This window comes from Ips typographus, linkage group LG12 (assembly GCF_016097725.1).
Source record: "Ips typographus isolate SLU linkage group LG12, UJ_Ityp_2.0, whole genome shotgun sequence".
Classification (NCBI taxonomy): Eukaryota; Metazoa; Arthropoda; class Insecta; order Coleoptera; family Curculionidae; genus Ips; species Ips typographus.
In genome coordinates, this window is record NC_138433.1 from 2,999,183 (window position 1) to 3,026,514 (window position 27,332).

The 27,332-nt window shown below is 41.1% G+C and overlaps 1 protein-coding gene across 4 annotated transcripts in view; it reads right to left on the minus strand.

Annotated features, from left to right (window-relative positions):
• Positions 1-1,671: 1,671 nt before the first annotated feature.
• Positions 1,672-27,332, minus strand: part of pdm3 (POU-domain protein pdm3) — a 149,455-nt gene continuing 123,794 nt past the window's right edge. The window contains exons 3-12 of one of the 4 annotated variants that reach the window (XM_081990380.1): positions 20,654-20,840; positions 20,440-20,592; positions 15,002-15,205; positions 10,773-10,925; positions 10,413-10,718; positions 10,155-10,335; positions 6,884-6,928; positions 6,366-6,449; positions 6,116-6,252; positions 1,673-2,137 (exon numbers count right to left, since the gene is read on the minus strand). In XM_081990380.1, the coding sequence (XP_081846506.1) occupies positions 2,013-2,137; positions 6,116-6,252; positions 6,366-6,449; positions 6,884-6,928; positions 10,155-10,335; positions 10,413-10,718; positions 10,773-10,925; positions 15,002-15,205; positions 20,440-20,592; positions 20,654-20,840 (1,575 nt within the window). In that variant the 3' untranslated portion in view covers positions 1,673-2,012. Of the gene's footprint in view, positions 2,138-6,115; positions 6,268-6,365; positions 6,450-6,883; positions 6,929-10,154; positions 10,336-10,412; positions 10,719-10,772; positions 10,926-15,001; positions 15,206-20,439; positions 20,593-20,653; positions 20,841-27,332 lie in introns of all 4 variants that reach the window. The other 3 variants (XM_081990379.1, XM_081990381.1, XM_081990383.1) reach the window with 3 other exon arrangements.

Sequence of the window (27,332 nt, forward strand, 5' to 3'; positions counted from 1 at the left end):
AGCGATTTTGTCCCTGACTGTCTTTCAAACAGTGTTTCAGACTGTTCAAACTTTAACACCGCTTTTCTTACTGACTGTACTAAATTTTTTAGTGTTTTTCCAGGTTGCTGGATAGGAAATTTAATGGGGATTCCAAAAATGTACAAAAAACTTACTTTTCCACTCCAAATGGGTTTTTCAAGCGATTTTGTCCCTGACTGTCTTTCAAACAGTGTTTCAGACTGTTCAAACTTTAACACCGCTTTTCTTACTGACTGTACTAAATTTTTTAGTGTTTTTCCAGGTTGTTGGATAGGAAATTTAATGGGGATTCCAAAAATGTACAAAAAACACTCACTTTTCCACTCCAAATGGGTTTTTCAAGCGATTTTGTCCCTGACTGTCATTCAAACAGTGTTTCAGACTGTTCAAACTTTAACACCGCTTTTCTTACTGACTGTACTAAATTTTTTAGTGTTTTTCCAGGTTGTTGGATAGGAAATTTAATGGGGATTCCAAAAATGTACAAAAAACACTCACTTTTCCACTCCAAGTGGGTTTTTCAAGCGATTTTGTCTCTGACTGTCTTTCAAACAGTGTTTCAGACTGTTCAAACTTTAACACCGCTTTTCTTACTGACTGTACTAAATTTTTTAGTGTTTTTCCAGGTTGCTGGATAGGAAATTTAATGGGGATTCCAAAAATGTACAAAAAACACTCACTTTTCCACTCCAAATGGGTTTTTCAAGCGATTTTGTCCCTGACTGTCATTCAAACAGTGTTTCAGACTGTTCAAACTTTAACACCGCTTTTCTTACTGACTGTACTAAATTTTTTAGTGTTTTTCCAGGTTGCTGGATAGGAAATTTAATGGAGATTCCAAAAATGTACAAAAAACACTCACTTTTCCACTCCAAGTGTGTTTTACAAGCAATTTTGTTCCTGACTGTCTTTCAGACAGTTCAAATTTTGACGCCACGTTTCTCCCTGACTGTACCGAATTTTTTAGTGTTTTTCCAGGTTGTTGGATAGGAAATTTAATGGAGATTCCAAAAATGCACAAAAAACACTCACTTTTCCACTCCAAATGGGTTTTTCAAGCGATTTTGTCCCTGACTGTCATTCAAACAGTGTTTCAGACTGTTCAAACTTTAACACCGCTTTTCTTACTGACTGTACTAAATTTTTTAGTGTTTTTCCAGGTTGCTGGATAGGAAATTTAATGGGGATTCCAAAAATGTACAAAAAACACTCACTTTTCCACTCCAAATGGGTTTTTCAAGCGATTTTGTCCCTGACTGTCTTTCAAACAGTGTTTCAGACTGTTCAAACTTTAACACAGCTTTTCTTACTGACTGTACTAAATTTTTTAGTGTTTTTCCAGGTTGTTGGATAGGAAATTTAATGGGGATTCCAAAAATGTACAAAAAACACTCACTTTTCCACTCCAAGTGGGTTTTTCAAGCGATTTTGTCTCTGACTGTCTTTCAAACAGTGTTTCAGACTGTTCAAACTTTAACACCGCTTTTCTTACTGACTGTACTAAATTTTTTAGTGTTTTTCCAGGTTGCTGGATAGGAAATTTAATGGAGATTCCAAAAATGCACAAAAAACACTCACTTTTCCACTCCAAATGGGTTTTTCAAGCGATTTTGTCCCTGACTGTCATTCAAACAGTGTTTCAGACTGTTCAAACTTTAACACCGCTTTTCTTACTGACTGTACTAAATTTTTTAGTGTTTTTCCAGGTTGCTGGATAGGAAATTTAATGGAGATTCCAAAAATGCATAAAAAACACTCACTTTTCCACTCCAAGTGGGTTTTTCAAGCGATTTTGTCCCTGACTGTCTTTGAATTGTCAATTGTCTTGTCTAAATAAGGGAAAGGAGGGGGGTAATTCTAGTTAATAAATCGTATACACCCGGTACATATACAGGATGACCACCCTGTACACGCAGCATATATATAGATATAGTAAATACACGTAAAATCACAGATTTGCCTTATGGAAATAAGTTTTGATATGCCCCATACTAGACCATGCCTTTTGACATCATTCTGACGGTGTTTTTCAGCGCTTGACGCTTGTTGCAGAACCATATTCGGATCACTTCGCGCTCGTACCCGAGCTGGTGCGCCAGGCCGGTAATTTCGGTACCTGTAATCGGTAAGTGATTTCAAACCGTCATAACTCCGTTAGGAGAGCAGCTAAGGCGAAAGTGTATAGAAGGAAAGTTGTAGGGAATTTGATTCTCTACAAAAAAGGTTCTTTGCGATTTTTTTGTAGCTGGCTTGGTAAGGGAGGTATTTGGCGAAACAGTTGTAGAGGGCACTTAAGTGCCCTCAAACTCTTTTAGGTTGACAGTGAGAGGAAAAGTGTACAGAAGGAAAGTTGTAGGGAATTTAATTCTCTACCAAACTACTAAAGGGTGTTTTTGCCCTAAAGGGCTTGGTAAGGGAGATATTTAGTAAAAAGTATTGTGAGGCACTAAAGTGTGTCAAGCAGCCATTTAAGGGCTTGTAACTCCCTTGGGAGGGGAGTTATAGTAAAAGTGTATAGAAGGAAAGTTGTAGGGAATTAAATTCTCTACCAAACCAGTTAAGGGTGTTTTTGCCCTAAAGGGCTTGGTAAGGGAGATATTTAGTAAAAAGTGTCACCAGTTGGCCCAGCAAGGGGAGAGAAGTTATATGTATAGAAATATTCAAAAATTTCTCAAAATTACAAATTTTGAGAAACGCCATTTTTGCAGGAATGATAAGGTGACTCACCCTGTATATTCTGTAATTTTTTCCAGAATTTTAATCCTTCATTTAAGGGAGATACAGGGTGAAACACGCTAGTGTCACTTTGACAGTTACACCAATTTTCAAAAATTTCTCAAAAATCGCAATTTTTAATTGAGAAACGCCATTTTTTTTAGGAATAGTACTCACCCTGTAATTTTTTCAGATTTTTTTTAGCTTTTCGAGAAATACACGGTGAAACACGTTAGCAATCTTTTAAAGGCTTGTAATTCCCTTGGGAGAGCAGCTAGGGGAAAAGTGTACAGAAGTGAAGTTGTAGGGAATTTAATTCTCTACAAAACCACTAAAGGGTGTTTTTGCCCTAAAGGGCTTGGTAAGGGAGATATTAAGGAAAAAGTGCCGTGAGGCAGTAAAACGACACCACTTGGTGCGGGCAGCCATTTAAAGGTCTGTAACTCCCTTGGGACAGCAGCCAGGAAAAAAATTGATAGAAAGGAAGTTGTAGGGAATTAAATTCCCTACAAAATACCTTCACGGTGTTTTTCCCCTAAGTGGCTTGGTTAGGGAGTTATTAAGGAAAAAGTGCCGTGAGGCAGTAAAACGACACCACTTGGTGCGGGCAGCCATTTAAAGACCTCTAACTTCCTCGGGGGAGCAGCCAGGAAAAAAACTGATAGAAAGGAAGTTGTAGGGAATTAAATTCCCTACAAAATACCTTCACGGTGTTTTTCCCCTAAGTGGCTTGGTTAGGGAGTTATTAAGGAAAAAGTGCCGTGAGGCAGTAAAACGACACCACTTGGTGCGGGCAGCCATTTAAAGACCTCTAACTTCCTCGGGGGAGCAGCCAGGAAAAAAACTGATAGAAAGGAAGTTGTAGGGAATTAAATTCCCTACAAAATACCTTCACGGTGTTTTTCCCCTAAGTGGCTTGGTTAGGGAGTTATTAAGGAAAAAGTGCCGTGAGGCAGTAAAACGACACCACTTGGTGCGGGCAGCCATTTAAAGACCTCTAACTCCCTCGGGGGAGCAGCCAGGAAAAAAACTGATAGAAAGGAAGTTGTAGGAAATTAAATTCCTTACAAAATACCTTCACGGTGTTTTTCCCCTAAGTGGCTTGGTTAGGGAGTTATTAAGGAAAAAGTGCCGTGAGGCAGTAAAACGACACCACTTGGTGCAGGCAGCCATTTCAAGACCTGTAACTCCCTCGGGAGAGCAGTTAGAGGAAAAACTGATAGAAAGGAAGTTGTAGGGAATTAAATTCTCTACAAAAAAGATTCTTAGCATTTTTTTTGTAGCTTGCTTGGTAAGGAAGGTATTTGGCAAAAAAGTTGTAGAGTGCACTTAAGTGCCCTAAAACTCTCTTGAAGTGACAGCTAGAGGAAAAGTGCATAGAAGGAGAGTTGTAGGGAATTAAATTCCCTACCGAACCACTTAAGGGTGTTTTTGCCCTAAAGGGCTTGGTAAAGGAGATATTAAGGAAAAAGTGCTGTGAGGCAGCAAAATGTCACCACTTGGTGCGGGCAGCCATTTAAAGGCCTGTAATTCCTCAGGAGGAGCAGTTAGGGAAAAAACTGATAGAGAGGAAGTTGTAGGGAATTAAATTCCCTACCGAACCACTTAAGGGTGTTTTTGCCCTAAAGGGCTTGGTAAAGGAGATATTAAGGAAAAAGTGCTGTGAGGCAGCAAAATGTCACCACTTGGTGCAGGCAGCCATTTAAAGACCTGTAACTCCCTCGGGAGAGCAGTTAGAGGAAAAACTGATAGAAAGGAAGTTGTAGGAAATTAAATTCCTTACAAAATACCTTCACGGTGTTTTTCCCCTAAGTGGCTTGGTTAGGGAGTTATTAAGGAAAAAGTGCCGTGAGGCAGTAAAACGACACCACTTGGTGCAGGCAGCCATTTCAAGACCTGTAACTCCCTCGGGAGAGCAGTTAGAGGAAAAACTGATAGAAAGGAAGTTGTAGGGAATTAAATTCTCTACAAAAAAGATTCTTAGCATTTTTTTTGTAGCTTGCTTGGTAAGGAAGGTATTTGGCAAAAAAGTTGTAGAGTGCACTTAAGTGCCCTAAAACTCTCTTGAAGTGACAGCTAGAGGAAAAGTGCATAGAAGGAGAGTTGTAGGGAATTAAATTCCCTACCGAACCACTTAAGGGTGTTTTTGCCCTAAAGGGCTTGGTAAAGGAGATATTAAGGAAAAAGTGCTGTGAGGCAGCAAAATGTCACCACTTGGTGCGGGCAGCCATTTAAAGGCCTGTAATTCCTCAGGAGGAGCAGTTAGGGAAAAAACTGATAGAGAGGAAGTTGTAGGGAATTAAATTCCCTACCGAACCACTTAAGGGTGTTTTTGCCCTAAAGGGCTTGGTAAAGGAGATATTAAGGAAAAAGTGCCGTGAGGCAGCAAAATGTCACCACTTGGTGCGGGCAGCCATTTAAAGGCCTGTAATTCCTCAGGAGGAGCAGTTAGGGAAAAAACTGATAGATAGGAAGTTGTAGGGAATTAAATTCCCTACAAAAAAGGTTCTATGCGATTTTTTTGTAGCTCGCTTGGTAAGGGAGGTATTTGGCAAAAAAGTTGTAGAGGGCACTTAAGTGCCCTCAAACTCCCTTGGATTGACAGCTAGAGGAAAAGTGCATAGAAGTGAAGTTGTAGGGAATTTAATTCCCTACAAACCCACTAAAGGGTATTTTTGCCCTAAAGGGCTTGGTAAGAGAGATATTAAGGAAAAAGTGTCTTGAGGCAGCAAAACGTCACCAGTTGGTGCGGGCAGCCATTTAAGGGCTTGTAACTCCCTCGGGAGAGTAGTTAGAGGAAAAACTGATAGAAAGGAAGTTGTAGGGAATTAAATTCCCTACAAAAAAGGTTCTATGCGATTTTTTTGTAACGGGCTTGGTAAGGGAGGTATTTGGCAAAAAAGTTGTAGAGGGCACTTAAGTGCCCTAAAACTCTCTTGAAGTGACAGCTAGAGGAAAAGTGCATAGAAGAGAAGTTGTAGGGAAATTAATTCTCTACCGAATAACTTAAGGGGGATTTTGCCCTAAAGGGCTTAGTAAAGGAGATATTAAGGAAAAAGTGCCGTGAGGCAGGAAAATGTCACCACTTGGTGCGGGCACCCATTTAAGGGCTTGTAACTCCCTTGGGAGAGTAGTGAGGAAAAAAACTGATAGAGAGGAAGTTGTAGGGAATGAAATTCCCTACAAAACACCTTCACGCTGTTTTCTCCCTAAGTGGCTTGGTTAGGCAGTTATTTAGGGAAAACTTCTGGAGGAGCTTACAGTGGGACAACTAACTTTGACGGGCCGCCAAAAGGTCAATTTTAGGGTTAGAAAGTTGATTTTTTTACCAAAACGGTCCAGTTTAAGGGGGGAATTTTCCGGGAAACTTTCCACTCACCCGAAGGATGCGTGTTGCGCTCAAAATGGGCGTTGAGCAGTTCCAAAGCTTGTGGGGTAAACGAGGTTCGTCGTTTTCGTTTTTTCGACGGCTCGATGCCGATAAAGTCGGTCAAATGATTTTGGCCGCTTTTGTACCTAAAATCCATCGAACTATTAAAAAAAAAAAAAAAAAATTATTTAATTTTTTTTTTTTTTTTTAATTTTTATTTTTTTTTTTAATTTTTTTTTTTTTTTTAAATTTTTTTTACCTTTCTTCCGCCTCCTTCATCCACCGTTCCAGGACCGGCTTGATTTTTTGCGCACTTTTGGGCGTAATGTCCAATTTTTCAAACCTTCACAAAAAAAAAAATTAAAAATATACAGAGTGAACCAAAAAAAATCAAACAAAAATACTCAGTGACGTCTAAATGCGTAATTAAGCCCACCCTGTATACTAGAAAGGTCACGAGACTTTATTTTAGTGACGCAACAATATACAGGGTGTCCCAAATCAAGTTTTATACTTATATTTGTTTTTCTTTTTGATGACGTCACTGAATACTCGTTTGATTTTCACTCTATCAGTCAGGGCACTAGCATATCGTCGACTCGAAACTTTCTTCCGCACTTTTTTCCTATTTGTATTACTATATATACACACGTAATGACGTAAACAATATGCCAGTGCCCTGGCGCCATCTATACAGCACCGACTACACTATGCATAGGCTACTTAACAAAACGGTGAAACAAAAGAAAAAATGGCGAAAACAAGTGAATAACGTACATGGCTTGCTGTTGGGCAGCTGCAACCATCTGGGACGCCAGGGCACTGGGAACAAAATAGAAAGTAAGTTTTGAGTGTGAAAAAATACGGAAAAAAACCACTGGCGGAATTTTTTTTTGGGAAAAACCTTACAGGGTGGTCCGCACAAAGTTTGACGCCCTCTAGCCGCGTTATTTGTACCTCAACCACGTGATTTTAGGACGTTTTTGGAAAGCCTGAAATTTGCTCTACAAATTCGTTTATTTGTCATTTTGACGTATCTGTCAAAATAACCGAGTTATAGGCGGTTAAAGCCATGTGACAACATGTCAAAATTTCAATTTTTTTCTGAAAATGTACGAGCAACAAACAAACAACTTTGAGGCCCTCTAGCGGCGTTATTTGTACAGAGATCATATAATTTTAGGACATTTTTGGAAAGCTTAAAGTCTGCTCTACAAAATCGTTTATTTGTCATTTTGACGTATCTGTCAAAGTAACCAAGTTACAGCTGGTTGAAGCGATCTCACATACTGTCAAAAATTGTGATTTTTTCAAAAAAATGTACGAGCAATTTGGACGCCCTCTAGCGGCGTTATTTGTACCTCAATGACATAATCTTAGGACATTTTTGGAAAGCTTGAAATCTGCTCTACAAAATCGTTTATTTGTCATTTTGACGTATCTGTCAAAATAACCGAGTTACAGCTGGTTGAAACTGTTAAAGTTTGAAATGTGAACTAAAAATGTTTGAGCAATTTTGACGCCCTCTAGCGGCGTTATTTGTACCTCAATGACATAATTTTAGAACATTTTTGAAAAGCTTAAAGTCTGCTCTACAAAATCGTTTATTTGTCATTTTGACGTATCTGTCAAAATAACCGAGTTACAGGCGGTTTAAGGCCTGTGACAACATGTAAAAATTTCAAATTTTTCCTGAAAATATACGAGCAACTTTCAGGGCCCTCTAGCGGTGTTATTTGTACCTCAATCACATAATTTTAGGACATTTTTGGAAAGCTTAAAGTCTGCTCTACAAAATCGTTTATCTGTCATTTTGACGTATCTGTCAAAATAACCGAGTTACAGACAATTAAAGGCCTGTGACAACAGGTCAAAATTTCAAATTTTCCCTGAAAATGTATGAGCAACACTTTGAGGCCCTCTAGCGGCGTTATTTGTACTGCGATCACATAATTTTAGCACATTTTTGGAAAGCCTGAAATCTGCTCTATAAAACTGTTTATCTGTCATTTTGACATATCTGTCAAAATAACCGAGCTACAGCTGTTTAATCAAATTTGAGTTACTAACCAGCAAACTTGACGCCCTCTAGCGGTCAAACGGTCCAGCTTAACTGCGCCCGCTCAACGTCACGTGACAGCCCCATTCGTTGGCTATCTTTGGTCACATGCTGCGTCAATACAGAACGTTTCAAATAAGCAATTTAACGGACAAATGTAGCGTAAAACGAATTTTTGTGCGCAGGTTGATTTTTGACGCGCTTGTCAAATTTGACAGTTGACACTCACGGCGCAAGTTGGCCGGATTAAGAAGCCTACCTAGGGGAACGCCCATGAAATTTTTCAGAATTTTTCCTTTGACACTTTGCCCCCTAGGGGGCGCTCAATTTATGACGTAGGCGTGGTAGTCAGGGAGACTTTTAAACAGCTGTCAAATTTGACAGGAGTGACCTACGACCTTGAAATTTGGCACTGTGGTAGACCACACCCAGGAGGGTATTAAGCAGTTTTTTTCAAATTTTTCCGTTGCACCGTTTAGCCGCTAGGAGGCTCTCAGTCCAGACGCAGTCTCAGACTCAAAAATGTTGGTTAAGGAACTTTTAAACAGCTGTCAAATTTGACAGGAGTGACCTATCACCTTGAAATTTGGCACAGTGGTAGACCACACCCAGGAGTGTATTAAGCAGTTTTTTAAAAAATTTTCCGTTGCACCGTTTAGCCGCTAGGGGGCGCTCAGTCCAGACGCAGTCTCTGACTTAAAATTGTTTGGTTAAGGAACTTTTAAACAGCTGTCAAATTTGACAGGAGTGACCTATCACCTTGAAATTTGGCACAGTGGTAGACCACACCCAGGAGTGTATTAAGCAGTTTTTTTCAAATTTTTCCGTTGCACCGTTTAGCCGCTAGGGGGCTCTCAGTCCAGACGCAGTCTCAGACTTAAAAATGTTGGTTAAGGAACTTTTAAACAGCTGTCAAATTTGACAGGAGTGACCTATCACCTTGAAATTTGGCACTGTGGTAGACCACACCCAGGAGTGTATTAGACAGTTTTTTTAAAATTTTTCCGTTGCACCGTTTGTCCGCTAGGGGGCTCTAAGTCCAGACTAGTCTCTGACTTAAAATTGTTTGGTTAAGGAACTTTTAAACAGCTGTCAAATTTGACAGGAGTGACCTACCACCTTGAAACTTGGCACTGTGGTAGACCACACCCAGGAGGGTATTTGACAGTTTTTTTCAAATTTTTTGGTTGCACCGTTTGTCCGCTAGGGGGCGCTCAGTCCAGACGCAGTCTCAGACTTAAAATTGTTGGTTAAGGAACTTTTAAACAGCTGTCAAATTTGACAGGAGTGACCTACCACCATGAAACTTGGCACAGTGGTAGACCACACCCAGGAGTGTATTAGGCAGTTTTTTTCAAATTTTTCCGTTGCACCGTTTGTCCGCTAGGGGGCGCTCAGTCCAGACGCAGTCTCACACTCAAAATTGTTGGTTGAGGAACTTTTAAACAGCTGTCAAATTTGACAGGAGTGACCTATCACCTTGAAAGTTGGCACAGTGGTAGACCACACCCAGGAGTGTATTAAGCAGTTTTTTTCAAATTTTTCCGCTGCACCGTTTGTCCGCTAGGGGGCGCTCAGTCCAGACTAGTCTCTGACTCAAAAATGTTTGGCTAAGGAACTTTTAAACAGCTGTCAAATTTGACAGGAGTGACCTATCACCTTGAAATTTGGCACAGTGGTAGACCACGCCCAGGAGTGTACTAGACAGGTTTTTTCAAATTTTTCCGCTGCACCGTTTGTCCGCTAGGGGGCTCTCAGTCCAAACGTAGTCTCACACTCAAAAGTGTTGGTTAAGGAACTTTTAAATAGCTGTCAAATTTGACAGGAGTGACCTATCACCTTGAAACTTGGCACTGTGGTAGACCACACCCAGGAGTGTATTAAGCAGTTTTTTTCAAATTTTTCCGTTGCACCGTTTGTCCGCTAGGGGGCGTTGACTTTTAAATTTACTTTTTTGGCACATTCGGACCACCCTGGTACGCTACTGACCTGCAGATGGCGCTTTGACTGTAGGCGGGGCCTTCGGTGACGCTCAACGCCTGGCCTACTTGAGTCTGCGTCAATCCCAGCGAGAGTCTGCGCAATTTGAACGCTTTCGCGAAATCCTTGATTTCGTCCAAATTGATCCCATCTACCACGTTGCTATTGGTCTGATTGATGGTGGGCTGATCTGATTGGTTGAAATTTTGTTTTTTGACAAATGACAGATGACAAATGAAGCGTTCTGATTGGTGGGAGCAAACTTACTGGGCGAGTCAATCAACAAATCAGCTGTCGAACTGTCATTGCAGGGACTCAACGAGCTGGGCGATCGTTTCATGGTTGACGTTTCTGATACGCCTGCGCTGCTCCGCCCACCCTGAGGCGACGCTTTCGATTGGTAGAGGGGTTTGGCCTCCGGATAGGCCAGCCTATGGGGAGGCGTCTGCGATGCGGGGGGCGTGGCCTGCGCGGCCTGGTAGAGCTGCGATTGGCCGAGCAGCGGATGAGTGGCGGGGGGCAGGGGCGTTCCTATTGGCGGGAGGAGGGGCAGACCGTTATTAGTGGGCGGGGCTGTCAAAACCCACCAATTAGCAACGCAAAAAATGTAAACCAATCACAAATTACCTGAATTCATTAAGGGGCTCTGATTGGCCATCGCCTGTAGACTGGCCAGTGACGTTTGCATCATTTGGCCATTGTTCAAGGCCAAGTTGACCATTTGGTCGTTGCCGTTGATATGGTTCACTGGTATGGTGAGGATGGTTTGGGTGGCCAAACCTGGAAAAAACCATAAACATTAAAAATACATACAAAACCATTCAACCGGCTGTAACTCGGTTATTTTGACAGATACGTCAAAATGACAGATAAACAGTTTTGTAGAGCAGGTTTTAAGCTTTCCAAAAATGTCCTAAAATCATGTGATTGAGGTACAAATAATGCCGCTAGAGGGCGTCAAAGTTGCTCGTACAGTTTTTGGAAATATCTCAAACTTGAGTAGCTTCAAACACTGTAACTCGGTTATTTTGACAGATACGTCAAAATGACAAATAAACAGTTTTGTAGAGCAGACTTTAAGCTTTCCAAAAATGTACTAAAATCATGTGATTGAGGTACAAATAACGCCGCTAGAGGGCCTCAAAGTTATTCGTACCTTTTTGGAAAAAATTACAAATTTAAACAGGTTTCCACCTAGCTTCGACAGGCTGTAACTCGATTATTTTGACAGATACGTCAAAATGACAAATAAACAGTTTTGTAGAGCAGACTTTAAGCTTTCCAAAAATGTACTAAAATCATGTGATTGAGGTACAAATAACGCCGCTAGAGGGCCTCAAAGTTATTCGTACCTTTTTGGAAAAAATTACAAATTTAAACAGGTTTCCACCTAGCTTCGACAGGCTGTAACTCGATTATTTTGACAGATACGTCAAAATGACAAATAAACAGTTTTGTAGAGCAGACTTTAAGCTTTCCAAAAATGTCCTAAAATTATGCGATTAAACTACAAATAACGCCTCTAGAGGGCGTCAAAGTTGCTCGTACATTTTTTGAAAAAATCACAAATTTGAACAGGTTTCCACCTAGCTTCGACAGGCTGTAACTCGGTTATTTTGACAGATACGTCAAAATGACAAATAAACAGTTTTGTAGAGCAGACTTTAAGCTTTCCAAAAATGTATTAAAATCGTGTGATTGACATACAAATAACGCCGCTAGAGGGCGTCAAAGTTGCTCGTACAGTTTTTGAAAAAATCACAAATTTTAACAAGTTGCCACCTAGCTTCGACCGGCTGTAACTCGGTTATTTTGACAGATACGTCAAAATGACAAATAAACAGTTTTGTAGAGCAGACTTTAAGCTTTCCAAAAATGTCCTAAAATTATGCGATTAAACTACAAATAACGCCTCTAGAGGGCGTCAAAGTTGCTCGTACAGTTTTTGAAAAAATCACAAATTTTAACAAGTTGCCACCTAGCTTCGACCGGCTGTAACTCGGTTATTTTGACAGATACGTCAAAATGACATTGAAACAGTTTTGTGGAGCAGATTTCAGGCTTTCCAAAAATGTCCTAAAATTATGTGATTGAACTACAAATAACGCCTCTAGAGGGCGTCAAAGTTGCTCGTACAGTTTTTGAAAAAATCACAAATTTGAACAGGTTTCCACCTAGCTTCGACCGGCTGTAACTCGGTTATTTTGACAGATACGTCAAAATGACATTGAAACAGTTTTGTGGAGCAGATTTCAGGCTTTCCAAAAATGTCCTAAAATTATGTGATTGAACTACAAATAACGCCTCTAGAGGGCGTCAAAGTTGCTCGTACAGTTTTTGAAAAAATCACAAATTTGAACAGGTTTCCACCTAGCTTCGACAGGCTGTAACTCGATTATTTTGATAGATACGTCAAAATGTCAAATAAACAGTTTTGTAGAGCAGACTTTAAGCTTTCCAAAAATGTCCTAAAATTATGTGATTGAACTACAAATAACGCCGCTAGAGGGCGTCAAAGTTGCTCGTACATTTTTTGAAAAAATCACAAATTTGAACAGGTTGCCACCTAGCTTCGACCGGCTGTAACTCGGTTATTTTGACAGATACGTCAAAATGACATTGAAACAGTTTTGTAGAGCAGACTTTAAGCTTTCCAAAAATGTACTAAAATCATGTGATTGAGGTACAAATAACGCCGCTAGAGGGCCTCAAAGTTATTCGTACCTTTTTGGAAAAAATTACAAATTTAAACAGGTTTCCACCTAGCTTCGACAGGCTGTAACTCGATTATTTTGACAGATACGTCAAAATGACAAATAAACAGTTTTGTAGAGCAGACTTTAAGCTTTCCAAAAATGTCCTAAAATTATGCGATTAAACTACAAATAACGCCTCTAGAGGGCGTCAAAGTTGCTCGTACATTTTTTGAAAAAATCACAAATTTGAACAGGTTTCCACCTAGCTTCGACAGGCTGTAACTCGGTTATTTTGACAGATACGTCAAAATGACAAATAAACAGTTTTGTAGAGCAGACTTTAAGCTTTCCAAAAATGTATTAAAATCGTGTGATTGACATACAAATAACGCCGCTAGAGGGCGTCAAAGTTGCTCGTACAGTTTTTGAAAAAATCACAAATTTTAACAAGTTGCCACCTAGCTTCGACCGGCTGTAACTCGGTTATTTTGACAGATACGTCAAAATGACAAATAAACAGTTTTGTAGAGCAGACTTTAAGCTTTCCAAAAATGTCCTAAAATTATGCGATTAAACTACAAATAACGCCTCTAGAGGGCGTCAAAGTTGCTCGTACAGTTTTTGAAAAAATCACAAATTTTAACAAGTTGCCACCTAGCTTCGACCGGCTGTAACTCGGTTATTTTGACAGATACGTCAAAATGACATTGAAACAGTTTTGTGGAGCAGATTTCAGGCTTTCCAAAAATGTCCTAAAATTATGTGATTGAACTACAAATAACGCCTCTAGAGGGCGTCAAAGTTGCTCGTACAGTTTTTGAAAAAATCACAAATTTGAACAGGTTTCCACCTAGCTTCGACCGGCTGTAACTCGGTTATTTTGACAGATACGTCAAAATGACATTGAAACAGTTTTGTGGAGCAGATTTCAGGCTTTCCAAAAATGTCCTAAAATTATGTGATTGAACTACAAATAACGCCTCTAGAGGGCGTCAAAGTTGCTCGTACAGTTTTTGAAAAAATCACAAATTTGAACAGGTTTCCACCTAGCTTCGACAGGCTGTAACTCGATTATTTTGATAGATACGTCAAAATGTCAAATAAACAGTTTTGTAGAGCAGACTTTAAGCTTTCCAAAAATGTCCTAAAATTATGTGATTGAACTACAAATAACGCCGCTAGAGGGCGTCAAAGTTGCTCGTACATTTTTTGAAAAAATCACAAATTTGAACAGGTTGCCACCTAGCTTCGACCGGCTGTAACTCGGTTATTTTGACAGATACGTCAAAATGACATTGAAACAGTTTTGTAGAGCAGACTTTAAGCTTTCCAAAAATGTCCTAAAATCACGTGATTGAACTACAAATAACGCCGCCAGAGGGCGTCAAATCTTCCCACACATACTGTGCCCTGACTAAATATATGGTGACAATCAAACGTGTATTCGGTGACGTCATCCCCTGATAAAATACCCGGGGGGGGGATTCGACTTGCTCACGTGACCTTTCCCACTATACAGGGTGGACTAGATATTACACAGTGGTTTTCTAGATTGAACGACGTCACTGGATATTCATTTTTTTTTTTTTTTTTTTGGGTCACCCTGTTTATGTACAATTTTTTTTTGTAAAAGTTTGAAAAAGTGGACGGTCTGCGCTACTTTCAGCAAAAAAATCGAGTTTCCAACGTTAAAATTGACGTTTTGCCGGCCTGTCAAAGGTAAAGTTGTCCCACTGTAAGCTTCCTCAGCTCCTCCAGCAGTTTTCCCCCAATAACTCCCTAACCAAGCCACTTAGGGGATAAACACAGTGAAGGTGTTTTGTAGGGAATTTAATTCCCTACAACTTCCCTTCTATCACTTTTTTCTCTAACTGCTCTCCCGAGGGAGTTACAGGCCTTTAAACGGCTGCCTGCGCCAAGTGATGACTTTTTCCCGCCTCACGGCACTTTTTCCTTAATATCTCCCTCACGGAGCCACTTAGGGAAAAAACTCTTATTAGCTCTTTTGTAGGGAATTTAATTCCCTACAACTTTCCTTCTATACACTTTCCCCCTAACTGCGCTCCCTAGGGAGTTACGGAGCTTTTAAACAACTATATGAAATGTGACGTTTGATTGACAGTGACAGTTGACAGAACAATGACAGCGAGCGCCACCTACCTTGCGACGTCGGTATTAACAGTTGAGCGCCCTGAATGCCCTGCACCAACTGTCCAGAAGCCAGTATCAGTTGAGGCATGGGCGGCACTTGGTTGGGCGGCAACAAATGATTGGGCGGCGGTGGGTGGGGCAGCGATGACGTCACCGGCGGCTGGGCGTTCATCGTGGTGGTGACGTCACACGGCGGTCTTGGCGGCGCCGAACCTAGAAAAGTGATAGTGCTCGGTAACTCTAAAAGTGTAACTTCAATGGAGCGTAGCTCCGTTATTTGAGGAGTTAGAGCAAAAGTGCAAATAAATGGAGTTGTAGGGAATTTCACGCTCTACAACTTTGCTTCTAAGCACTTTTGCCCTAAAGGGCCTATTAAAGGAGTTACAGGCCGAAAACTGTTTGCAACGCACTCAGTAACTCTATAGAATATCTTCAACAGAGCGTAGCTCTGTAGCTCTGTTATTTGAGGGGTTAGAGCAAAAGTACAAATAAATGAAGTTGTAGGGAATTTCACGCTCTACAACTTTGCTTCTAAGCACTTTTGCCCTAAAGGGCCTATTAAGGGAGTTACAGGCCGAAAACTGTTTGCAACGCACTCAGTAACTCTTGAGAGTATCTTCAACAGAGCGTAGCTCTGTAGCTCTGTTATTTGAGGAGTTAGAGCAAAAGTGCAAATAAATGGAGTTGTAGGGAATTTCAGTGGTGATGTTTATTTTAGCGTATCTCCCACACAAGTCGACTTGGAACCCAGTTTCTGGGCTTGGGTAAAAGATACCGGAAAATGGACAACGGGAATGAATTCCCCGTCCCCAAATTAGTCGAAAACGACCCCTAACTCAGCTTTTTCTTACAGAGTGACCCTACGGCCAGTATTAAGACCCTACGGCCTATTAGGGTCAAAATTTCAAAGTTTTACCAGGAAATCGAGCAAAGTGTGGTTATATACTAAATCGGGGACGGGGATTTCAGTGGTGATGTTTATTTTAGCGTATCTCCCACACAAGTCGACTTGGAGCCTAGTTTCTGGGATTGGGTAAAAGATACCAGAAAATGGACAACGGGAATGAATTCCCCGTCCCCAAATTAGTCAAAAACGAGTACAAACTCAGCTTTTTCTTACAGAGTGACCCTACGGCCAGTATTAGGACCCTACGGCCAATTAGGGGCAAAATTCCAAAGTTTTACCAGGAAATCGAGCAAAGTGTGGTTATATACTAAATCGGGGACGGGGATTTCAGTGGTGATGTTCATTTTAGCGTATCTCCCACACAAGTCAAGTTGGAGCCCAGTTTCTGGGCTTGGGTAAAAGATACCGGAAAATGGACAACGGGAATGAATTCCCCGTCCCCAAATTAGTCGAAAACGAGTACAAACTCAGCGTTTTCTTGCAGAGTGACCCTACGGCCAGTATTAAGACCCTACGGCCTATTAGGGTCAAAATTTCAAAGTTTTACCAGGAAACCGAGAAAAGTGTGGTTATATACTAAATCGGGGACGGGGATTTCAGTGGTGATGTTTATTTTAGCGTATCTCCCACACAAGTCGACTTGGAACCCAGTTTCTGGGCTTGGGTAAAAGATACCGGAAAATGGACAACGGGAATGAATTCCCCGCACCCAAATTAGTCGAAAACGACCCCTAACTCAGCTTTTTCTTACAGAGTGACCCTACGGCCAGTATTAAGACCCTACGGTCAATTAGGGTCAAAATTTCAAAGTTTTACTAGAAAACCGAGCAAAGTGTGGTTATATACTAAATCGGGGGCGGGGATTTCAGTGGTGATGTTCATTTTAGCGTATCTCCCACACAAGTCGAGTTGGAGCCCAGTTTCTGGGCTTGGGTAAGAGATACCTGAAAACGGACAACGGGAATGAATTCCCCGTCCCCAAATTAGTCGAAAACGAGTACAAACTCAGCTTTTTCTTGCAGAGTGACCCTACGGCCAGTATTAAGACCCTACGGCCTATTAGGGTCAAAATTTCAAAGTTTTACCAGGAAATCGAGCAAAGTGTGGTTATATACTAAATCGGGGACGGGGATTTCAGTGGTGATGTTTATTTTAGCGTATCTCCCACACAAGTCGACTTGGAGCCTAGTTTCTGGGATTGGGTAAAAGATACCAGAAAATGGACAACGGGAATGAATTCCCCGTCCCCAAATTAGTCAAAAACGAGTACAAACTCAGCTTTTTCTTACAGAGTGACCCTACGGCCAGTATTAGGACCCTACGGCCAATTAGGGGCAAAATTCCAAAGTTTTACCAGGAAATCGAGCAAAGTGTGGTTATATACTAAATCGGGGACGGGGATTTCAGTGGTGATGTTCATTTTAGCGTATCTCCCACACAAGTCAAGTTGGAGCCCAGTTTCTGGGCTTGGGTAAAAGATACCGGAAAATGGACAACGGGAATGAATTCCCCGTCCCCAAATTAGTCGAAAACGAGTACAAACTCAGCGTTTTCTTGCAGAGTGACCCTACGGCCAGTATTAAGACCCTACGGCCTATTAGGGTCAAAATTTCAAAGTTTTACCAGGAAACCGAGAAAAGTGTGGTTATATACTAAATCGGGGACGTGGATTTCAGTGGTGATGTTTATTTTAGCGTATCTCCCACACAAGTCGACTTGGAACCCAGTTTCTGGGCTTGGGTAAAAGATACCGGAAAATGGACAACGGGAATGAATTCCCCGCACCCAAATTAGTCGAAAACGAGTACAAACTCAGCTTTTTCTTGCAGAGTGACCCTACGGCCAGTATTAAGACCCTACGGCCTATTAGGGTCAAAATTTCAAAGTTTTACCAGGAAACCGAGAAAAGTGTGGTTATATACTAAATCGGGGACGGGGATTTCAGTGGTGATGTTTATTTTAGCGTATCTCCCACACAAGTCGACTTGGAACCCAGTTTCTGGGCTTGGGTAAAAGATACCGGAAAATGGACAACGGGAATGAATTCCCCGTCCCCAAATTAGTCAAAAACGAGTACAAACTCAGCTTTTTCTTACAGAGTGACCCTACGGCCAGTATTAGGACCCTACGGCCAATTAGGGTCAAAATTTCAAAGTTTTACCAGGAAATCGAGCAAAGTGTGGTTATATACTAAATCGGGGACGGGGATTTCAGTGGTGATGTTTATTTTAGCGTATCTCCAACACAAGTCGAGTTGGAGCCTAGTTTCTGGGCTTGGGTAAAAGATACCGGAAAATGGACAACGGGAATGAATTCCCCGCACCCAAATTAGTCGAAAACGAGTACAAACTCAGCTTTTTCTTGCAGAGTGACCCTACGGCCAGTATTAAGACCCTACGGCCAATTAGGGTCAAAATTTCAAAGTTTTACTAGAAAACCGAGCAAAGTGTGGTTATATACTAAATCGGGGACGGAGATTTCAGTGGTGATGTTCATTTTAGCGTATCTCCCACACAAGTCGACTTGGAGCCTAGTTTCTGGGCTTGGGTAAAAGATACCGGAAAATGGACAACGGGAATGAATTCCCCGTCCCCAAATTAGTCAAAAACGAGTACAAACTCAGCTTTTTCTTACAGAGTGACCCTACGGCCAGTATTAGGACCCTACGGCCAATTAGGGGCAAAATTCCAAAGTTTTACCAGGAAATCGAGCAAAGTGTGGTTATATACTAAATCGGGGACGGGGATTTCAGTGGTGATGTTCATTTTAGCGTATCTCCCACACAAGTCAAGTTGGAGCCCAGTTTCTGGGCTTGGGTAAAAGATACCGGAAAATGGACAACGGGAATGAATTCCCCGTCCCCAAATTAGTCGAAAACGACCCCTAACTCAGCTTTTTCTTACAGAGTGACCCTACGGCCAGTATTAAGACCCTGCGGCCAATTAGGGTCAAAATTTCAAAGTTTTACCAGGAAACCGAGCAAAGTGTGGTTATATACTAAATCGGGGACGGGGATTTCAGTGGTGATGTTCATTTTAGCGTATCTCCCACACAAGTCGACTTGGAGCCCAGTTTCTGGGCTTGGGTAAAAGATACCGGAAAATGGACAACGGGAATGAATTCCCCGTCCCCAAATTAGTCGAAAACGACCCCTAACTCAGATTTTTCTTACAGAGTGACCCTACGGCCAGTATTAAGACCCTACGGCCAATTAGGGTCAAAATTACAAAGTTTTACTAGAAAACCGAGCAAAGTGTGGTTATATACTAAATCGGGGACGGGGATTTCAGTGGTGATGTTCATTTTAGCGTATCTCCCACACAAGTCAAGTTGGAGCCCAGTTTCTGGGCTTGGGTAAAAGATACCGGAAAATGGACAACGGGAATGAATTCCCCGTCCCCAAATTAGTCGAAAACGACCCCTAACTCAGCTTTTTCTTACAGAGTGACCCTACGGCCAGTATTAAGACCCTGCGGCCAATTAGGGTCAAAATTTCAAAGTTTTACTAGAAAACCGAGCAAAGTGTGGTTATATACTAAATCGGGGCCGGGGATTTCAGTGGTGATGTTCATTTTAGCGTATCTCCCACACAAGTCGAGTTGGAGCCTAGTTTCTGGGCTTGGGTAAGAGATACCTGAAAACGGACAACGGGAATGAATTCCCCGTCCCCAAATTAGTCGAAAACGAGTACAAACTCAGCTTTTTCTTGCAGAGTGACCCTACGGCCAGTATTAAGACCCTACGGCCAATTAGGGTCAAAATTACAAAGTTTTACCAGAAAACCGAGCAAAGTGTGGTTATATACTAAATCGGGGACGGGGATTTCAGTGGTGATGTTTATTTTAGCGTATCTCCCACACAAGTCCTGTTGGAGCCCAGTTTCTGGGCTTGGGTAAAAGATACCGGAAAATGGACAACGGGAATGAATTCCCCGTCCCCAAATTAGTCGAAAACGAGTACAAAATCAGCTTTTTCTTACAGAGTGACCCTACGGCCAGTATTAAGACCCTACGGCCAATTAGGGTCAAAATTTCAAAGTTTTACTAGAAAACCGAGCAAAGTGTGGTTATATACTAAATCGGGGACGGGGATTTCAGTGGTGATGTTTATTTTAGCGTATCTCCCACACAAGTCGACTTGGAGCCTAGTTTCTGGGATTGGGTAAAAGATACCAGAAAATGGACAACGGGAATGAATTCCCCGTCCCCAAATTAGTCGAAAACGAGTACAAACTCAGCTTTTTCTTGCAGAGTGACCCTACGGCCAGTATTAAGACCCTACGGCCTATTAGGGTCAAAATTTCAAAGTTTTACCAGGAAACCGAGCAAAGTGTGGTTATATACTAAATCGGGGACGGGGATTTCAGTGGTGATGTCCATTTTCTCGTAGCTCCCACACAAGTTGACTTGGAGCCCAGTTTCTGGGCTTGGGTAAGAGATACCTGAAAACGGACAACGGGAATGAATTCCCCGTCCCCAAATTAGTCGAAAACGAGTACAAACTCGGCGGGGTAATTTCAACACCAGAGGGCGCCACTTACTCGAATTAACGCTCAAATTCAACGGACCGTTGGCAACACTGGCGGTGGTGGTTTGCATGGTTGCCATACTGCTCAGATGCGACGCCAAACTGGTCACTTGCGGCAGCGTCTGGTGCAGCGACGCCAAGTTTTGCAGCGTTGCCAGGTTGGCCACTTTGAACGGAAAAACGCGCCGATTTAGCCAAATTTCCGGGGGAAAATCGTAAAAACTCACTGTTGCCATTCGACGGATGACCTGGAGCGGCCATTTTGACGTCCGAGTGATGCGCGCCGCCATCTTGTTGCGCCTGGGGCGCCATCTGCGGCCGATTGTTTGCGCACATTGACAGGTCGGTACAGTCGGCGCCGGCCGTCGCGGGCGACGGCGATCCTACGCTTGACGTGTCGGTACAGTCGCTTTCCTGTTGACAAATGACATCTGTCAGTTTGACAGTTACAACTTAACCAAACTTAACCGGTTTTTTAGTGTTTTTTCGGGTTATTGGATAGGAAATTTAATGAGGATTCCAAAAATGTGCTTAAAACTGTCATTTTGGCACTCCAAATGGGTTTTACAAGCGATTTTGTCGCTGACTGTCCTTTAAACAGTGTTTTTGACAGTTCAAGCTTTGACAGTGTTTTTCTCCCTGCCTGTACCCAATTTTTTAGTGTTTTTTCAGGTTATTGGATGGGAAATTTAATGAGGATTCCAAAAATGTGCTTAAAACTGTCATTTTGGCACTCCAAATGGGTTTTACAAGCGATTTTGTCGCTGATTGTCCTTTAAACAGTGTTTTTGGCAGTTCAAATTTTGACAGCGATTTTCTCCCTGACTGTACCCTATTTTTTAGTGTTTTTTTGATTATTGGATGGGAAATTTAATGAGGATTCCAAAAATGTGCTTAAAACTGTCACTTTGGCACTCTAAGTGGGTTTTACAAGCGATTTTGTCGCTGACTGTCCTTTAAACAGTGTTTTTGGCAGTTCAAGCTGTGACAGCATTTTTCTCCCTGACTGTACACGATTTTTTAGTGTTTTTTTAGGTTATTGGATGGGAAATTAAATGAGGATTCCAAAAATGTGCTTAAAACTGTCACTTTGGCGCTTTAAGTGGGTTTTACAAGCAATTTTGTCGCGGACTGTCCTTTAAACAGTGTTACTGACAGTGCAAACTTTGACCGCGTTTTTCTCCCTGACTGTACCCAATATTTTAGTGTTTTTTTGGTTATTGGATGGGAAATTTAATGAGGATTCCAAAAATGTGCTTAAAACTGTCATTTTCTCACTCCAAGTGGGTTTTACAAGCGATTTTGTCTCGGACTGTCCTTTAAACAGTGTTACTGACAGTTCAAATTTTGACAGCAATTTTCTCCCTGACTGTACCCGATTTTTAGTGTTTTTTTAGGTTATTGGATGGGAAATTTAATGAGGATTCCAAAAATGTGCTTAAAACTGTCATTTTGGCACTCCAAATGGGTTTTACAAGCGATTTTGTCGCTGATTGTCCTTTAAACAGTGTTTTTGACAGTTCAAGCTTTGACAGTGTTTTTCTCCCTGACTGTACCCAATATTTTAGTGTTTTTTTGGTTATTGGATGGGAAATTTAATGAGGATTCCAAAAATGTGCTTAAAACTGTCACTTTGACACTCTAAGTGGGTTTTACAAGCGATTTTGTCCCTGACTGTCTTTCAAACAGTGTTTCAGACAGTTCAAACTTTGACAGCAATTTTCTCCCTGACTGTACCCGATTTTTTAGTGTTTTTTTTAGGTTATTGGATGGGAAATTTAATGAGGATTCCAAAAATGTGCTTAAAACTGTCATTTTGGCACTCCAAGGGGGTTTTACAAGCGATTTTGTCGCGGACTGTCCTTTAAACAGTGTTTTTGGCAGTTCAAACTTTGACAGCGTTTTTCTCCCTGACTGTACCCGATTTTTTAGTGTTTTTTTAGGTTATTGGATTGGAAATTTAATGAGGATTCCAAAAATGTGCTTAAAACTGTCACTTTGGCACTCTAAGTAGGTTTTACAAGCGATTTTGTCGCGGACTGTCCTTTAAACAGTGTTACTGACAGTTCAAATTTTGACAGCAATTTTCTCCCTGACTGTACCCAATTTTTTAGTGTTTTTTCAGGTTATTGGATAGGAAATTTAATGAGGATTCCAAAAATGTGCTTAAAACTGTCACTTTGGCACTTCAAGTGGGTTTTACGGGCGATTTTGTCGCGGACTGTCCTTTAAACAGTGTTTTTGGCAGTTCAAAATTTGACAGCAATTTTCTTCCTGACTGTACCCAATTTTTTAGTGTTTTTTCAGGTTATTGGATGGAAAATTTAATGAGGATTCCAAAAATGTGCTTAAAACTGTCACTTTGGCACTTCAAGTGGGTTTTACGGGCGATTTTGTCGCGGACTGTCCTTTAAACAGTGTTTTTGGCAGTTCAAAATTTGACAGCAATTTTCTTCCTGACTGTACCCAATTTTTTAGTGTTTTTTCAGGTTATTGGATGGGAAATTTAATGAGGATTCCAAAAATGTGCTTAAAACTGTCACTTTGGCACTCAAAGTGGGTTTTACAGGCGATTTTGTCCCTGACTGTCTTTCAAACCGTGTTACTGACAGTTCAAACTTTGACAGCAATTTTCTCCCTGATTGTACCCAATTTTGTAGTGTTTTTTCAGGTTATTGGATAGAAAATTTAATGGGGATTCCAAAAATGTGCTTAAAACTGTCATTTTCTCACTCCAAGTGGGTTTTACAAGCGATTTTGTCCCTGACTGTCCTTTAAACTTTGACAGTCCATAACTCTGTCATTTTGACAGTTACACGGTGGTTCAATATACCAAATTGTAGCCCTTGAAATTCTCTCTCGACCACCCGGTATAGCGTCCATCGGCCGGTAGGGGAAGAGGGCGAAAACGGGGCTGAAAGGGGCGAAGGGGGTAATCTCCTACATATTTGATTAGCACGTATACAGGGGCGTGTCTAAATTATGTACAATGATTGGCAAGGATAACACAGTCTGTAATTTACAACTGGACAAATAGCGTCTAATTCAATTCTAATTAAGTACAGACGAGAGAACGATTGGGGTGGGGGGAGGGGGAGGGAGGGGAATCGATCAAACAGGGGAGGGGGGAGAAAAGGGGGTTAATTAGTTTAGGCAGCTCAGAGCCCTTCGATTCCCTCCAAAATCGCTTTGGACACCTCCATGGGAGGTGTCTGTCAAGTGTCAACTGTCAAAACTTGCGCGTCCATCGAGCTGTAAATGTGCCAGACACTTTGAAGAAAAACAACAGCTACAACCCCCGGTAACTCGGTTAACTGGCAAAATTTAGGAAAATGCCAGAAAACAAAAATTGTAGAGAATTTAATTCTCTACAAAAACACTAAAATAGTGTTTTGCCCTCCAAGGCATCAGAAGGGAGATATTTGCTTAAGAAAGTTTAGTGGGGAGGAAAGTGTGTTGAGTTGACTTTACGTAACTTCAACCCCCTGTAACTCGGTTAATTGGCAAAATTTAGGGAAATGCCAAAAAACAAAAATTGTAGACAATTTAATTCTCTACAAAAACACTAGAATAGTGTTTTGTCCTTAAGGGCTCCAGGAGGGAGATTTTTGCTTAGACAGTTTAGTGGGGGGGTAAAGTGTGTTGAGGTAGTTTTAAGTAACTACAACCCCCTGTAACCCGGTTAATTTGCAAAATTTAAGAAAATTCCAAAAAACAAAAATTGTAGAGAATTTAATTCTCTACAAAAACACTAAAATAGTGTTTTGCCCTTAAAGGCCTCTTAAGGGAGATATTTGCTTAAGAAAGTTTAGTGGGGCGGAAAGTGTGTTGAGATGACTTTACGTAACTTCAACCCCCCGTAACTTGGTTAACTGGCAAAATTCAGGAAAATGTCAAAAAACAAAAAGTGTAGAAAATTTAATTCTCCACAAAAACACTAAAATAGTGTTTTGCCCTTAAGAGCTCCAGAGGGGAGATATTTGCTTAAGAAAGTTTAGTGGGAAGGAAAGTGTGTTGAAATGACTTTACGTAACTTCAACCCCCTGTAACTCGGTTAATTGGCAAAATTTAGGAAAATGAAAAAAAACAAAAATTGTAGATAATTTAATTCTCTACAAAAACACTAAAATAGTGTTTTGTCCTTAAAGGCTCCAGAAGGGAGATTTTTGCTTAGACAGTTTAGTGTGGGGGTAAAGTGTGTTGAGGTAGTTTTACGTAACTACAACCCCCTGTAACCCGGTTAATTTGCAAAATTTAAGAAAATTCCAGAAAACAAAAATGGTAGAGAATTTAATTCCCTACAAAAACACTAAAATAGTGTTTTGCCCTCCAAGGCATCAGAAGGGAGATATTTGCTTAAGAAAGTTTAGTGGGGAGGAAAGTGTGTTGAGTTGACTTTACGTAACTTCAACCCCCTGTAACTCGGTTAATTGGCAAAATTTAGGAAAATGCCAAAAAAAAAAAATTGTAGATAATTTAATTCTCTACAAAAACACTAGAATAGTGTTTTGTCCTTAAGGGCTCCAGAAAGGAGATTTTTGCTTAGACAGTTTAGTGCGGGGGTAAAGTGTGTTGAGGTAGTTTTACGCAACTACAACCCCTTGTAACTCGCTTAATTTGCAAAATTTAGGAAAATTCCAGAAAACAAAAATGGTAGAGAATTTAATTCCCTACAAAAACACTAGAATAGTGTTTTGCCCTCAAAGGCCTCAGAACGGAGATATTTGCTTAGAAAGTTCAGTGGGAGCAAAATAAGTGGTTCAAAACACCAAAATGTCACAAGAATGACACCAGAACTCCACAAACTGTCTTTTGTTGATCAGAAACACTGTTACGCCACAGCGGCCTTTAAACTGTCTTCTGAGCCTTACCAGGGGATCTCAAACGGTTTTAACAGCTCAGAAACAAATGACTACACCATCAGAAGTTCTAAAACTGTTTTTTTAGTGGCTCAGAAACGCCAAACCATCCTCAGAATACTTCAAACTGTTTTTAAAAGATCAGAAACACCAAAATGTTACTATAGTGTCTTCTGATCCCGGAAACTGGTATCGCAGGTTCTCAAACTGTTTTTACTAGTTCAGAACAGCCATCAGTGGCTCTAAAACTGTCTTCTGATCTTTTCTCAGGTTCTCAGGAATTTACAAGTAGCGTCTAGTAGCTCAGAAGCACCCAAAATGACATCGGTGGCTCTCAAACGGTCTTCTGAGTCTGTAAAATGTTTGCAGTAGTTGTCAAACTGTTTTTCTTGCTCAGAAATGCAAAAAATGCTGTCAGTGACACTAAAACTGTCTTCTGAGCCTCGAAAGTGTTATAAGAGGTTCTCAAACGGTTTTTGCAAATTATTAAAAATTATAAAACTGTTTTTGACAGCTCAGAGGGCTCAATCTGTCTTCTGATCCACTAAAACGTCACCAAAAGTTCTCAGAAAGGTTTCCAGTAGCTCAGAAGCCCCAAAATGACATCGGTGGTTCTCAAACTGTCTACTGAGTCTCTAAAATGTCTGCAGTAGTTGTCAAACTGTTTTCATTGTAATGCTGCCAGTGCCTCTAAAACTGTATATCTCGGAAAGTAAACAATTTTGACGAGACTTTTTTGGGTCACCGTGTAGCTGCTGGCAAGCAGAATCGAATGACGTAACAATTTACAGGGTGTCCCATTTGATTTAAGTGACTTTTGACACTTTGAACGCAGTGACGTCACTTTCTACACCGAGCTAAGTTTGACTTTAACCTCAAATATCTCAGAATCCAGACACTTTTTGTCAAGACTTTTTTAGGTCACCCTGTAGCTGCTGGCAAGCAGAATCGAATGACGTAATAATATACAGGGTGTCCCATTTGATTTAAGTGACTTTTGACACTTTGAATGCAGTGACGTCACTTTCTTCACCGAGCTAAGTTTAAATTTAACCTCAAATATCTCAGAATCTAGACACTTTTTGTCAAGACTTTTTTGGGTCACCCTGCAGGCCTGGACGAGCAGAATCGAATGACGTAATAATATACAGGGTGTCCCATTTGATTTAAGTGACTTTTGACACTTTGAACGCAGTGACGTCACTTTCTTCACCGAGCTAAGTTTAACTTTAACCTCAAATATCTCAGAATCCAGACACTTTTTGTCAAGACTTTTTTGGGTCACCGTGTAGCTGCTGACAAGCAGAATCGAATGACGTAATAACATACAGGGTGTCCCAATTGAAATAAGGCACTTTTTCACCCTTGAAGACAGTCAGTGGTGAGTTATCCAGTGTCTCGCGCCATTTTCGCCGGTTTTTTTTTCAATTAAAAGCAAATTAATTAGGGAAATACTAAATAAACTGTCGTACGCCACTGATTCCCTTAAAATAGCCCCAATTCCGGCCTAATTTAGCGCAGGGGAGACGTTTTAATCAATAGCTTACATGTAGAGTTCTATTAGAGGCTGCCTTTGCAGACCACCGCTCTCTATTCTAAGATGACCGTCTCAGACCAATTCTCCCCCACCTTCCCCTCGCCCCCCCTGACCCTTAAAACAGCCCCCAGTTGCCGCCCCCGCCGCCCCTTCTCAGCAAAAAGGGGTCGTATTTCTCTTATTGCCCATACACACTGTCCATGGGGAACATCTGGCTGGATATACGGGGTGTCGCAACCGAAAATGCTGGTGACTGTCATTTGTCACGTGTCAACTGTCAGTGTCAAACGCTTAAACTGTCAAGGAAAGCGTCAAAATTGCTGCTGAGTGCTTGGGTAGAGTTTCCGGCCTGTAACTGCCTTAAACGGCCCTTTAGGGCAAAAATGCTAAGAAGCTCATTTATAGAGCGTGAAATTCCCTACAACTCTATTTATTTGCACTTTTGCTCTAACTCCTCAACTAACGGAGCTACGCTCTGTTAAAGCGATTCTAGGGAGTTACTGAGTGCTT